Source organism: Balaenoptera acutorostrata, chromosome 11 (assembly GCF_949987535.1).
Source record: "Balaenoptera acutorostrata chromosome 11, mBalAcu1.1, whole genome shotgun sequence".
NCBI lineage: Eukaryota > Metazoa > Chordata > Mammalia > Artiodactyla > Balaenopteridae > Balaenoptera > Balaenoptera acutorostrata.
Window position 1 is genome coordinate 101,449,445 of NC_080074.1, and position 15,044 is coordinate 101,464,488.

The 15,044-nt window shown below is 51.1% G+C and overlaps 1 protein-coding gene across 1 annotated transcript in view; it reads left to right on the top strand.

Moving 5' to 3' along the window:
* Window positions 1–15,044, top strand: part of VWF (von Willebrand factor) — a 151,706-nt gene that overhangs the window by 101,732 nt on the left and 34,930 nt on the right. The window contains exons 27-38 of the mRNA XM_028163508.2: window positions 450–608; window positions 1,268–1,403; window positions 2,696–4,077; window positions 5,794–5,910; window positions 5,991–6,131; window positions 6,421–6,564; window positions 9,228–9,392; window positions 10,447–10,490; window positions 10,800–10,977; window positions 12,623–12,843; window positions 13,985–14,177; window positions 14,368–14,709. Coding sequence (XP_028019309.2) covers window positions 450–608; window positions 1,268–1,403; window positions 2,696–4,077; window positions 5,794–5,910; window positions 5,991–6,131; window positions 6,421–6,564; window positions 9,228–9,392; window positions 10,447–10,490; window positions 10,800–10,977; window positions 12,623–12,843; window positions 13,985–14,177; window positions 14,368–14,709 — 3,222 coding nt within the window. The remainder of the gene's footprint in view (window positions 1–449; window positions 609–1,267; window positions 1,404–2,695; window positions 4,078–5,793; window positions 5,911–5,990; window positions 6,132–6,420; window positions 6,565–9,227; window positions 9,393–10,446; window positions 10,491–10,799; window positions 10,978–12,622; window positions 12,844–13,984; window positions 14,178–14,367; window positions 14,710–15,044) is intronic.

Here is a 15,044-nt window from a genome sequence, read left to right on the forward strand (position 1 = left end):
AGGGGGTTAGGACGTGCATGGGCATGAGGAGGCATGGGATTGAAGACGAGAGTAATGGGGAGAGAGATTGAAGACAGTAATGGGGAGAAATTCAGGGAAATGGAGAAGAGGGAGCAGTGACGAAGAGAAGAAGGTGGTCAGAGTGTCTGTGATTAGACACGATCACATTTGCCATCGTGGTCAAGCAGCTCAGACATTTATGCTGCGTCTTCCTTCCTGCATGTAAGTGGCTGATCATTTTTATAAGGAAAATGGAGTCAGAACCACTAGGTTCCTGGCTCAGAGGCTCTCAAAGCCTAGACACCTCTCGCGTGGGTGACTCCGTAGTTCCCCAGTACCATCATCCCCTCCTCGGAGCCATCTGTCTGGGTCTCCCGCCGTCTGTCCAGGGTTGCCCAGGGTTGCCCGGTGCTTTAATAACGGTCCTGCCTGTTTGGGGGTCTGCACAGCCCAGAACTGCGAGGAGCGGAACCTGCGGGAGAACGGGGACCAGTGTGAGTGGCGCTACAACAGCTGTGCGCCTGCGTGTCCCGTCACGTGCCAGCACCCTGAGCCGCTGGCCTGCCCCGTGCAGTGTGTGGAGGGCTGCCACGCACACTGCCCTCCGGGTGAGGCCCTGGCCCCCGCGGGGAAGGGGTGGAGGGCTGGGATGGTCCTCAGAAAAGCTGACCCCCTGCCCTGCTTCTCCTCGGCCTCGCCTGGCGGCGCCCTGTCCCAGGCCCCACTACCCTAGGTCCTGTTTCCACGTCCTTCCACCAAAGCCAGGCCAGCTGTGGTTTTTGTCAAGCTGAGCTCCCATGCCATGCTTCTGGGGTCTGTCTATGGGCGTATCATCTAGAGCAGCACTTTCTGGCAGAACTTTCTGCAGTGCTGGGAAAGTTCTATTCAAATGTGGCTCGTGTGTTTGAGGAATTGAATGTTCAGTTTTATTGAACGTTACTTAATTTAGATTTAAGTGTAACCAGCCACACGTGGTTACTGGCTACAGTACTGGATAGCACAGATCTAGAGTTATCAGATATCTTCTTCAGTGGAGGAGCAGAAAGACCCTTGGAGATAAGATTTGCTTTGTCCTGGGGTTTGGAGGAGGCGAGGTGGGGGAAGGAACAACCCCCTCCTAATTTTTCAGAAAGAAAGAAGCTCCCTAAGCGGTAAGGGGACCCTTGGGGGAGGCAGGCAGAGCTGGGACAGGCCTTTTAGCGCAAGGAGAGTCTTCCTTGTGGGAAAAGTGGGAACTTTGGCTCCTAACGAGAGGCTTCTCATGCAGGGAAAATCTTGGATGAGCTTTTGCAGACCTGCGTCAACCCTGAAGACTGCCCTGTGTGCGAGGTGGCCGGCCGGCGCTTAGCCCCCGGGAAGAAAATCACCTTGAACCCCGGGGACCCTGAGCACTGCCAGATTTGGTAAAACAGTCCCCCTGGTTGTCCGAAGTGATGGGTCTTACTGTCTAACCTGGGGGGCCTGCTCAGAAGTGTCGGTTTGGGGAAGAATGTCCTGTTCTTACTTACTTTGCTTCTGTGTCTTTGAGGACAGGCTATATTTCTTTTCCAGGAAATATCTCTCAAGAGATTTAGGTTTTTTTTTACCTCTTCTTGCTGAAGGAAGGACGTGGTCTCTTCTTATCCTTGGAGGTGGCATCTAGTCCGGGGACAGGCATCTATGGAAGTCAGATTTCTTTTTTACTGGAGGTGGGGATGCAGAGGAGGAAGAGAGGTGGAGCGCCTGACTCTGCAGTGGGGCACAGACACCTCGGGCCATGGCCAAGGTCCCAGGATGCGGCTCTTGTAACTGGGAGTCACGGGTCACTGCCCCCGGGCTCCCACCGGGCTTGAAGGAGAAGGTTCTAGCCTGTGTGGGTCTCCGCCACAGGCAGCTTGATTTCTCCTGTGGTCTGGCAGAGCCTGTCACTTTCCAGGACACTGGTGAAAGAGAGAAGTGACCAGGGGATTGGAAATTTGGCCTGGTGGGGTGAGAATTTGTGTGGGGGGCTTGGGGCTGGGTGTGGAGCATAGCTAGACCCTGGCACATGATGGGTGTAAACGGTGGGTCCATGGCAAGAAAGAATGAGTGAGTCACTGTCTTTCTCCGTCTAACATCTTGGAGACCCCCGTATACCACTCCCAATACTTTATTCTGCCAGATAAAGCTGGGATTTTGAATCTTTATTCATCTCTCTGAAATGATTTTACTCCAGTTTTCCTCTCTTCCTTAAGGCCCAACACGTTAACATAGTACAGAATTCATGCAGCTTAAATTCTGTTGTAATAAATACTGAAAAGCATTTATCTTTGATAGAACATTTATGAGGCCTGGTCAGCATCAACATTTTAGAGCAGTATTTGTCTTTGGAGATATTTGGGAGAAGGCTTGGACTATAATTAAATATTTATGTTGCTAGAGACATAGGTTGAAAATAAACCAACTTTGAATGGCTGTGTGGATTGCTAAGAAAGAAGAAAGATTCTTTTTCAGGTCCTAGGGTGGGTGAAAGCTTTGGCTTTCAAGGGGATCAAAACTCAAGGGAAGTGTGTGTGTGTGTGTGTGTGTGTGTGTGTGTGTAGGGGGGCTGCTTGGGGGCTATGTTAAACATGGTGTCTCTCTCAAGTGGGGAGCGTTCCTTGGGGGCTCGGGTTCAGTGGGCTGGGAAGTGCCCAGAGGTTCTTCCTGAACCATTTCGGTCTCTCCCCTCTTGCAGTCACTGTGATGGTGTCAGCCTCACCTGTGAAGCCTGCAGGGAACCGGGAGGCCTGGCGGTGCCCCCCACAGAAGGCCCGGTCGGCTTCACCACCACCCCGTACGTGGAGGACACGCCGGAGCCGCCCCTGCACGACTTCTTCTGCAGCAAACTTCTGGACCTGGTCTTCCTGCTGGACGGCTCCTCCAAGCTGTCTGAGGCCGACTTCGAGACGCTGAAGGCGTTCGTGGTGGGCGTGATGGAGCGTCTGCATATCTCCCAGAAGCGCATCCGCGTGGCCGTGGTGGAGTACCACGACGGCTCCCACGCCTACATCGCACTGCAGGACCGGAAGCGGCCGTCGGAGCTGCGGCGCATCGCCGGGCAGGTGAAGTACGCGGGCAGTGAGGTGGCCTCCACCAGCGAGGTCTTGAAGTACACGCTCTTCCAGATTTTCAGCAAGGTTGACCGGCCTGAGGCCTCCCGCGTGGCCCTGCTGCTCACGGCCAGCCAGGAGCCCCCCAGGCTGGCCCGGAACTTGATCCGCTACGTCCAGGGCCTGAAGAAGAAGAAGGTCGTCATGGTCCCCGTGGGCATCGGGCCCCACGCCAGCCTCAGGCAGATCCGCCTCATCGAGAAGCAGGCCCCCGAGAACAAAGCCTTTGTGCTCAGCAGTGTGGAGGAGCTGGAGCAGCGGAGGGACGAGATCATCAGCTACCTCTGCGACCTCGCCCCCGAAGCGCCGGCCCTCACGCAGCGCCCGCTCACGGCCCAGGTCACCGTGGCGCCGGAGCTCCCGGGGACGTCGACGCTGGCGCCCAGGAGGACCTCCGTGGTCCTGGATGTGGCATTCCTCCTGGAAGGGTCGGACAACGTGGGCGAGGCCAACTTCAACAGGAGCACAGAGTTCTTGGAGGAGGTGATCCGGCAGATGGACGTGGGCCGGGACAGTGTCCACGTCACGGTGCTGCAGTACTCATACGTGGTGACCGTGGAGCACTCCTTCAGAGAGGGGCAGTCCAAGGAGGACGTCCTGCAGCGGCTGCGGGAGATCCGCTACCGGGGTGGCAACCGGACCAACACCGGGCTGGCCCTGCAGTACCTGTCGGAGCACAGCTTCTCGGCCAGCCAGGGGGACCGGGAGCAGGCGCCCAACCTGGTCTACATGGTCACGGGGAGCCCGGCCTCAGATGAGATCAGGCGGATGCCCGGAGACATCCAGGTGGTGCCCATCGGAGTGGGACCGCGCGTGGACGTGCAGGAGCTGGAGAAGATCGGCTGGCCCCAGGCCCCCATCTTCATCAAGGACTTCGAGATGCTCCCCCGAGAGGCTCCTGATCTGGTGCTGCAGAGGTGCTGCTCCAGAGAGGGGCTGCCTCTCCCCACCCTCGCCCCCATCCCAGGTAGGCGGGCGCCTCGCATGGGGGCGAGGACTTGGGGGCACTGGGGGCAGCCTTGCTGGAGACGCGATTCTCAGGTTCAGATCTGGCTTCCCTGCTCTGTGCCTTCGGTCAGATCCCTGCCTTCTGAGTGTCTGCATTTCCTCACCTCCCGGGCAGGGAAGAGCACCTGTGATCTTTTTTGGGGGGAAGGATCTTTTCTTATTGTCTGAGTTTGAAAATTCAAAGGTAATGCAAGCTTATTATTAAAATTTAAGCAAAACCAGGATATGGAGTAAAAAAAAAATACAAGTCCTACTTTACCATATAGCCTCATCCCCACCCAATTCCTCTCCCTGCCTTGGAGGTAACCTGTTAAATTTGGTGACTATCAGCTTTTTTACCACACTGGGTGGATAAATTTTTTCTCAGCACCTGACATTCTTCGGGGCAAGGCCAGGAAGTCCAGTAGATTCTGGAGCCGGGCTGCCTTAGTTTGAATCTCACCTCTGGCACCTACTAGCTGGGTAATTTTTGGCAATTATTTTGGTAATAATTTTGGGGTAATTTTGGGCAAGTACCTCTGTGTCCATCAGTCTCCTCATCTGTAAAATGGTGGTAATAACAGTACTTGTAAAATGTTTACAGCAGTACCCAGTACTCAGCAAGTGCTCAAAAATGACTTAACTCCACTGCTGTTATTATTACCTTCTTAACTGATACTAACGAGACATCAATTCCTAGCTCTTCAACATCTTTATTTGGTGTGGTTGGGACCACCCCAGAATCACTAGCCTTCTTTTACCGCCTCTTGATCCCCACACTTGTTATCTGTGCCTTTGTTTCTTTGTTTTTGTTTTAATCAGAGCCACAGATTTATCTAAATTCTCATGCTATTTCAGTAATAGCATCATCAAATCTCAGCACAGTGTTTGGGCCAGAGTTTGTTTCCTCACTGCGATCGTGACCCTGTTCCCAAACATTAACATGAGCTTTAGGCATTTTTTTTTTTTAATTTTATTTATTTATTTTTGGCTGTGTTGGGTCTTCGTTTCTGTGCGAGGGCTTTCTCTAGTTGCGGCAAGCGGGGGACACTCTTCATCGCGGTGCGCGGGCCTCTCACCATCGCGGCCTCTCTTGTTGCGGAGCACAGGCTCCAGACGCGCATGCTCAGTAATTGTGGCTCATGGGCCTAGTTGCTCCGCGGCATGTGGGATCTTCCCAGACCAGGGCTCGAACCCGTGTCCCCTGCACTGGCAGGCAGATTCTCAACCACTGCGCCACCAGGGAAGCCCACTTCAGGCATTTTTAATCGGATCACCTCCTAGCTCCTTGCGTGCCCCGTGAGACCTGAGGACACACAAGCCCACCTTCCAGGGATGTGCTGCCCTGTTTCCTTTTGTCATCTGCCTGTTTTCTGCTCCAGTATTTCACTCAGTTCTAGAAGAGTTGCAGCCCCCGAAATGGAGGGAGAGGATGCCTCTTGCTTCCATCTGTAGCATTTAAGCTGCCTTTGGGGGGAGTTGGAGTCTCCCCAGTGCCTCCAAACCCCGGGGACTCACGGCCCCCTTCCCTGCTGCCTGGCGCTAGCTGCCGAGGTGCAGAACTGGGGGACACGCCTCCCCTTTGTGGTGCCGCGTGGTCGGCAGCGCCCTGCACACCCGTTGAGTGCGTGTCTGCTGCAGGGGCCTGGTGCCGGTCCCCCCTACCCCTGGTTGCTCCCCTCTGCCCTCTTTGCAGACTGCAGCCAGCCCCTGGATGTGGTCCTCCTCCTGGACGGCTCCTCCAGCTTTCCAGCTTCTTACTTTGACGAAATGAAGAATTTTGCCAAGGCTTTCATCTCAAAAGCCAATATAGGTGAGTGAGGCGCCCGGAGGGGCCCTTTCAGGGGCTCCTCCTGACCCAGAGCGTGACTTCCGTGCTTGCTCTCCCGTCAGGCCCGCAGCTCACCCAGGTGTCGGTGCTCCAGTACGGAAGCATCACCACCATCGACGTGCCGTGGGCCGTGCCCCTGGAGAAGACCCACTTACTGAGCCTCGTGGACCTCATGCAGCAGGAGGGAGGCCCCAGCCAAATCGGTAACGCGCTCGCGGGCTGGGGTGCAGGGGCCGCGTCTCGTCCCAGTTCTTCGCATAAGTGACCGAGTAACTCCGGCTGGCCACTTTGCTCCTTGGCCTTAGTTTTCTTTCCTGTAAACCAAAGGGCCAAGATGCTCTTCCCGACCTCACTTGTGTGTGAGACTCTCTGAGTCTCTGAGTTACTCCGTTTCGATGACCTAAGGCTCCCCCTGGAGACAGGATGCTCAGCCGGCCTCAGACGCACCTTCCCCACATCAGGACTGACCATGCGGCCCGTTCTCTATTCCAGGGGACGCGTTGGGCTTTGCGGTGCGCTACGTCACATCCCAAGTCCACGGTGCCAGGCCCGAAGCCTCGAAGGCGGTGGTCATCCTGGTCATGGGCACTTCCACGGACTCAGTGGCCGCGGCCGCCACTGCTGCCAGATCCAACCGTAAGTGTCGGGGCGCAGCCCTGCGCCCGCAAACTGCTAGCGGGTTCAGAGTGGGCGGCGGTTACTTTCCGACGTCCTGGCTGATTTTGAATACTTGATACCCACATGTGGCCTGGTTTCAAACAGCGGGAAATTGCCCAATCCCTGTGTTATTTGGAAACCAAGCAGTAATAAATGTGTGTTTATCCTTCATTTGTCTGCATGCTTTCAACTGTAACTTTTTTTTTATAAATGTATTTTATTTATTTACTTATTTATGTATGGCTGTGTTGTGTCTTTGTTGCTGTGCATGGGCTTTCTCTAGTTGCGGCGAGCGGGGGCTACTCTTTGTTGCGGTGCTCGGGCTTCTCACTGCGGTGGCTTCTCTTGTTGCAGAGCATGGGCTCTAGGCGCGCGGGCTTCAGTAGTTGTGACACGCAGGCTCAGTAGTTGTGGCTCGTGGGCTCTAGAGCGCGGGCTCAGTAGTTGTGGCGCACGGGCTTAGTTGCTCTGCGGCATGAGGGATCTTCCCGGACCAGGGATCGAACCAGTGTCCCCTGCATTGGCAGGCGGATTCTTAACCACTGCACCACCAGAGAAGCCCTTGACTGTAACTTTTAACTTCTCCAAATATTCCCTCTGTGTTCAGGGCTGGGTCATACCCCCGCGCCTGTGGTGTCCTTAGCCTCTCCACTCTGAGGCTAGAATGATTCATTTTGGGGCTTTGAGAGCCATCGGAGACCTTCCTGTATTCTGAGCCCCTGTCCAGTGCCAGCCTAAGGGGCTTGGGGGTGCAGGACGGACAGGAGACCAAGGCTGCTGCTTTAGGAAGGGGATGGATGCAGGTGTGCCCGAGCCTCGGTGCCTCATGAGAGCTTGTGCTGTGAGCCACCCGGAGAGTGGCTCACCTTTCAAAACCCTGCTCTGTCTTTCCTCTGATGTCTTCCCGGGAGTTGTTCACTCCCTTTTCTGTACCATTGGAACTACTCAAAATGTGCAAACCACATTGTTTTTATGTTATGTATCTGTTTCTTGCACAAACTAGGGATTCTGTGAAGGCATGGGCGAAATCTTGCTTATTTTTGTATCGTCTATGCATGATGCACAAAATAGGTGGCCATTTAACGTTTGTTAAATGAATGAATGTGACCTTTTGATGAAACCTATTATTTTAGGGAAAAGGACCCTGAAAGGGAAAGGATGTATGTTGGGGTGATACCACCAGCTTAGAAAAGCTGAAAAGCTGCTAGCAGAAAATCAGCTCTAATCTTAAGCAAACTGCCAATACCTAGAACTTTCTGGAGAACTAATTGGGGTAATTTTACGATGGAGACTTTTCTCCTTTAGTATCAAGAATCCAAAGAAAGACTTTCATCGAGAAAGGAAGCAGCTGTGGTCTGGAGGAAACAGACGTGATCCAGGGCATATCACTGGACCATTCAAAGCCTGTTTCTCTCCTGTAGATGCACGTACCCCGGGCTAAGCCCTGTGACTGACATTTTCTCTTCTCTTCGTACACTCACCTCCTGGGTGGTCTCATTCTGTGTCATTCGTCTAGATACATTTATGCACGATTGACTTAAGAATTCCTATCTCCAGTGTGGATTAGCAATTAGAACATCTCCATCTAGATGTTCTAAGAGGCAACTCAGCATAAACTGAATTACTGACTTTCATATCCAAATCTCCTCTTCTTACAGTCTATCCCATCTTAGAAAAATGGCAGTTCCATCCTTCCAGTTGCTCAGATCAAAAGCCTCAGGGTCCTTAATTCCTCTTTTTCTCTCATACTTCCATCCAATCCATCAACAAACTATAGTTCCGTCTTCAAAATACACTGAGAATCCCACCACGCCATATCACCTGCATACCACCTCCACCACTGTCTCCTAGTTCAAGCCCCCATCATCTCTCACCTGGATTATTGTAATAGCTTTCTACCTGGAACAGCTTTCTACCAGCTTCCATCCTTGCCCCATGAAGTTCATAATCAGCAGAGCAGCTGTAGTGACCCTTTAAACTTTGAAGTCAGCTCACCCATGTCACTCCTCTGCTCTCAAGTCTCGGCTGGCTCCCATTTCATTCAGAGAACATGTTAAGTCTTTCCCGTGGCCTCTGAAGCTCTGCATGATCTGTGTCCCTCTCCCGCTTTCTCTGCTCCGGCCTCCCTGGACTATGCAGTCAATTTTCTGCCCCAGGGCCTTTGCACTCACTGTCTCTGTGCTCGGGATGTCCTCTTGGCTCCTTCCGTCCGTCATCTTCTCACTGCACACATCTCCAACCATCCTGTATGAAACAATAACCCTCACCCCTACCCTTGTAACTCTTATCCTCCTTACCCCATTTTGTTTCTTCCTAAGCACTTATCCAGGTCTGAAATACTAGATATTTACTTACTTGTGGGGGAGTTGTCTGTCTCTCCCCAGTGTAAGCTCCATGAGGTCAGGACTTGATCTGCTTGGTTTACAGTATCCTCACTGCTTAGAATAGTACCTGACACAGAGCAGGAGCTCACTAACGTTTGTTGATTGACTGAATGCCCTCCTCACAGCGTCGGTGTGAGTGGCCAGTTTGGAAAACATGAGGCTCTATGCACACGCTGGGTGTAGCTTCAGGCCAGCGCATTTTGAGCCCACCTGACCAAAGGTTGACACAGACCCTCTCTTGCTCCTCTGTAACCCTAGGAGTGGCGGTGTTCCCCATTGGAATTGGAGATGGGTATGACTTGGCCCAGCTGAGGATCTTGGCGGGCCCAGGGGCCAGCTCCAACATGGTGCAGCTCCAGCGGATCGAAGACCTCCCCACCATGGTCGCCCTGGGCAATTCCTTCCTCCACAAGCTGTGCTCTGGTGAGTCTTGGGATGTTTTTCTTATTCCCCTCAAAACAGAAACAAAAGCAACCAAACACATCTAGAGACTCAGAGGTTCTCATATACAAGATTTGGCCTTGAAGTAAGTTTGTTTTATAGGCCGGGGCCTGTAAGTTTCTACTCGTGGAAGGTCGTAAGACAAACCTCCAAGGGGTTACCAGAAAGTTCTCTGTGTGTAGACCTCCGTCCATCCTTACTGTCCATGCTAACTTGAGCACAGGGCTCTTGGACAAAGAAATGGAAGACAGAGGCAGGGAACTCCAACATCCTTAGATCATGGACCTCTTCCCCGTGCCCTGCACTCACCGTCAGCATGGGTATAAAGGGCTTTAGAAAAGCAACAGGGATTTACCGTATAGCACGAGGAATTACATCCAATATCTTGTAATAATCTATAATGGAATATAATCTGAAAAAAATATAACAGTCCCTTTGCTGTACACCTGAAACTAACACAATATTGTAAATCAACTATACTTCAATAAAATACGAAACTGAAAAGATTAAAAAAAAAGAAATACAATAACATAGAATATAACATCAAACTACCATAGTTGAAGTTGACTTAAGGTTAGAAACTTTTTATTTTTACCATACATGCTTTTTTTAAAACCTGGTTTTATATATTTTCCTAATGTAATTAGCTGTGAGTCTAAACCTACTACAGAGTTATTGCCCTTTCTTGCTAGATGATAGCTCTCCGGGTAGGAATCTTGATCTCTTTTGTTTTCAGTCTCTTGCTGCATTTTTCCTCCTCTCACTAGGCACTGATCTATATACAAAAGAGGACAAGGAGATATTGATTGTGGTTGTTGCCATATTATCACTGTTGTGTCACTGTAATGACTACTAACCACAAAGAACCACGGGATGACATCCTCCTAATCTCCTGTACCTGCATCCTCACTGCTAAACCCACTCACGTTCTTTTCAGAGTTAATCCAGCTTCAAGGACCAGCCAGGTAGCCGAGTGAATGGCTCGGAATTTCTGGATGGTGGGTGGGAACAGAGATCTTGCTTGTGTCTGTTTCAGGGTTCGTCAGTGTTTGCATGGATGAGGACGGGAATGAGAGGAGGGTACGTTCATTTCCATTGACTTTGAAGGAAAGATCAGGAATGTATATTTGGGGCCCTCGTTCCCCTGGTGAACTCTTCCTCCTTTGGTCTGGGTCCAATTCTCCCTCTTACCATTATAGCCTTTTTTTTTTTTTTTAATTTTGGTTGTGGTTGGGGTGGATCCACCTGTAAATCCTATGTTCTATATCCTGTCTCCTTGCCATTTAGCCCCAAGGCCTAGTCTCTATGTTTTCCAAGGGGGTCAGTTGCCTGGTGGATGTTGAAGTGCCTCATTCCATTCCCTGCCTGAACCTGGTTCTTTCTCTGCAGCCCGGGGACATCTGGACCTTGCCGGATCGGTGCCACACAGTGACCTGCCTGCCAGATGGCCAGACCCTGCTGAATAGTCACCGGGTCAACTGTGACCAGCAGCTGCGGCCTTCCTGCCCCAACAGCCAGCCCCCGATCAGGGTGGAAGAGGCCTGTGGCTGCCGCTGGACCTGCCCCTGTGAGTCCTCTGCTTCTCCAGCTTGGACGGTGTTCAAGGGGCAGTGCTTTTCACTTGGCTGCGCAGAGAGGTAGACCAGAAGCCCGTTTCCCCCTCCACCCACGTTCCCTCCCTCTTGCGACCTTGGGACGTGTTTCCATTCAGTCCCAGGGCTCCCTGTTCCCTTCCTGTGCCTTTTGGAGGGCACTTTCCCAGATAATGCATAACCAGAAGGAAGAATTGATTTTCTGAGGTCAGAGCTCAGCTTGGCTGTTGACGAGTCACCCTTAGGGGGTCTAGGCAGTGCAGGTACAGCAGTGAGAGAGAAGCCCCCAGGAAGCTCCCGCATCATACCTGTAGGTGTTTGAGCGTTGGATGCAGGGTGTACCATCACGGTGGCCTGGTTTAAGAGGAGGACGTAGTCAACTCCATCACATGCAGACCTGTGGGGAGCATTCATCCGTGGGGTGGGCTAGCCCTCTGTCTCATGGTTGGGAGAAATGTTTGCTTATGGCAATCCCTGCTCAGCAGTGGATGGATCAAGATGATTATGATGAACAGACACAACTTGTGGGCTGAAATCAAAACTGTATCTTGTATCTCACTCTCCCTTTAGAATTTATTGAGTGGGATAAATTTCCTTTTTGCCTGGATGAGAACTCTACCAGACCTCATATCGTTTCTGTTTGTTTATAAAGAGTTCTGTGGTTGCTTTAAGTCGTAAAACACAGTCTCAATTTGGTCATTAGATGCCCACTCTCGGGTAATAATCAAGACTTTGAACTTGAGTTAGAGTTGAAACACCTCCCTAGTCCCTGTGTGGGCTCCTGGCCTCTGGGAAAGGGGTGTAGTCAGTCTCCCTCCAGCTTGGAGCCTGGAGAGGGAGGAGCTGGAAGTGGCTTCTCAAAGTTCTTCTATGACTGGTGCTTCTGTGAGAGGCCCTGCACTTACTGGCCGGGCAGGTGTTGAAGGCAGCTGCTTCTTCTACCAGCTCTCAGGAGTGGTCCTTTGATATCAGTTGCATATTCTATATTCTTTCGCTGTCTGCTGCTTCACCCTGCCATCCTTCTGGGTTTTTTGTTTTGTTTCGTTATTTTTGTTTATTTATTTGTTTGTTTTTGCATCCAACCCCTCATAGGCTCTCTTTCTCTCTCTCTTTTGACGTCCTCCTTACTGTGTAGCAGAAGTTCTCTTAGGATCACTTTTAAAACAACCCTGGGCCATCATTCCTCTGTAGACCCTACACAGAATACACGTACAGTAGTTTCAGAACTGCTAACCAATACCTTTATGAAAGACAAATCTACCAACTAGAGTACACATTTGTGCACAATTCTTTTTGTCTGTAGCCTTTGGGTATATAGTAAATTTTTCCCCGAAGTTATTTAGGCTGGTTTCCCCCCTCCCTTCTGTGTACTTACGTTATTCATTACTTACATTATTCTTTTAATTGTATCTGTTTGTATTCCATTTTGAATTTTCCTTACTGCCATCCTAGCTGATTCTCTTTGTTTGTTTTCTGTATGTGAAGCATTAACATGGTTTTCAATGTCAGAAGTCTATGGAAGGATGTACTCGCAAGTCTCCCTATCAGTCCAAAGAGAGCAGAGGAGATAGGAGAGGAAGTCTGGACGGGTCATAGCCATCCTTTGCTCTCTCCGTCCAGGTGTCTGTACTGGCAGCTCCACTCGGCACATCGTGACCTTTGATGGACAGAACTTCAAGCTGACTGGCAACTGCTCATATGTCCTATTTCACAACAAGGAGCAGGGCCTTGACGTGCTGCTGCATAACGGTGCCTGCAGCACCGGGGCAAGGCAGGCCTGCATGAAGTCCATTGAGGTGAAACATAACGGCCTCTCGGTTGAGCTCCGCAGCGACATGGAGGTAAGAGGGGCTTTCTGTGAGTCCCGTAACGTGGCAGCGGCAGACCCTTGGGGAAGCCACGTGGACCCGGTGGCAGCCGGTTTTAGCTGGTGCTCCTGTTGGGGACTCGGCCTCCTGCCCCATGAGCAGGAGGGGCTCACTGCTATCTCCCTCGTGGTGTAATTTCATTTTGTTTTGGGTCCAGATTTGGAAGAAAGGGTCCATTTTCGATAGCATTACATTGTGAATGTAGTGCCAGTTTCTGGCACTGGTCGAAGAATGGGGGGTGACACCAGGCTGTTTGCCCAGCAGGCATTATGTGCCCTGCACCCAGGGCCTGCAAACCTTCCAAAGGAAAATATTTAGGGCCTATGAAAATATTCTGGGCCCAAACAAAATGTGTGGACCCAAGATTCAAAAAGAAAACTGCAAAACTGATTAAAAAATAAATGTTTGATTAAATGTTTACAAGAGGTTGCTTTCTGCCAACTTCTTTACACGTTCATTTAGAAATCGTAAATATTTCATTACGTGAAAGCAGCTTATGGGTTAGATGTTCTCCTCTTGCAAGAATTCTTGAACGTGCACAGTGATTGCTGAAAAATCACAGCTTGTCATACATTAAATGAGTAGCTCATAGACAAAAATATAAAAATCAAAAGGATAAAAAGCCTTGTAAAATTTTTACAGCAAAAATTATATTCGTCGTGGGATGTGAGTATATTTTAATAGGTTTGATAAGATATATCGTGGGGCCTCTAAAGAGCTAGTCAATCAGATCAAATCAGATGCTTAAAGTAGTCCTATTAGATGCTCCTGGAGACAGCGCACTGACCAGTTGGCAAATAAGCAACTTTCCCAGCTTTTCTTGAGGAGTCATCTTCCCTGTCGGGTGACTCATGGTTCCTCTTAATCCTTGGGCTTTCGGGTTCCAGATGCATGGCTGTCTGTTCAGTGTTATGAGTCCACTCTTTTGCCAAGCTCTGCAAAGCCCCTTTGTCTTTGAAGAGCTGCTGGCAAACGTCCGGGTTTGTGGATAACAGTGGAGTTGAGCGGGGTGAATGTGTAGGAACTGTTGGGAACTTTGGAAAGTGGCTAAGAGTGAAATCCTAGGATTCCATGTTGCCATGACTACTGATGGGTGGTTTTCTTCTTTGGGCAGGTGGTGGTGAATGGGAGATTGGTCTCTGTCCCTTACATGGGTGGGGACATGGAGGTCAGTGTCTATGGTACCATTATGTATGAGGTCAGATTCAACCATCTCGGCCACATCCTCACCTTCACCCCACAAAACAACGAGTTCCAGCTGCAGCTGAGCCCCAAGACCTTTGCCTCAAAGATGTACGGTCTCTGTGGTAAGAATATCTTCTGACTCTCCTCCCTGACATAAACCCTCCTTGCTCTATCCTCAGGGCCCTTGGCCACTGCTATTTCTGGGTCCAGTAGTAAGGTTCAGACACTGGCGGTGATGGAGAATGGCCAGGTCTCCGGCATCAAGGGCTTGGCACCCTGGGCTCCTAACCGTGTCTTTCCTTGCTTCTCTAGGCATCTGTGATGAGAATGGGGCCAATGACTTCATGCTGAGGGATGGCACAGTCACCGCAGACTGGAAGACGCTGGTCCAGGAGTGGACGGTGCAACAGCCGGGGCAGACGTGCCTGCTGGGTCCCGAGGAGCCATGTCCCGTCTCCAGGGGCTCCCACTGCCAGGTCCTCCTCTCGGCGCTGTTTGCCGAGTGCCACGCGGTCCTTGCCCCGGCCACATTTCACGCCATCTGCCAGCAGGACAGCTGCCACCAGGAGCAAGTGTGTGAGGCCATTGCCTCTTATGCCCACCTCTGTCGGACCAAGGGGGTGTGTGTCGACTGGAGGACCCCCGATTTCTGTGGTGAGTCTCCTTAGGCACCCCCAGACGCTGTGAAGACCAGCGAATGGGGGACCTGCTCAGCCTCTCTGGGCCTCACGGTCTTTATCTGGGCAATGAAGACCAAAATCTCTGCATTTCCTGTTTCCTAGGATTCCATTCAGGATCAAATAAGATGGGAGACGTATAAGTAATTTGAACATAGAATTTCTGTGTAAATGAAAGCATGGTCCTTTCCAGCAGTAGTTCCGCAGTTCATACAAATGTGATTTTAATGGGTTAGACACACCCAGGCCACAGCGAAGTACAGACTAAGCAGTCACCTTGAATTTGGAATTGCACCAAGCTTTAGCAAAGGC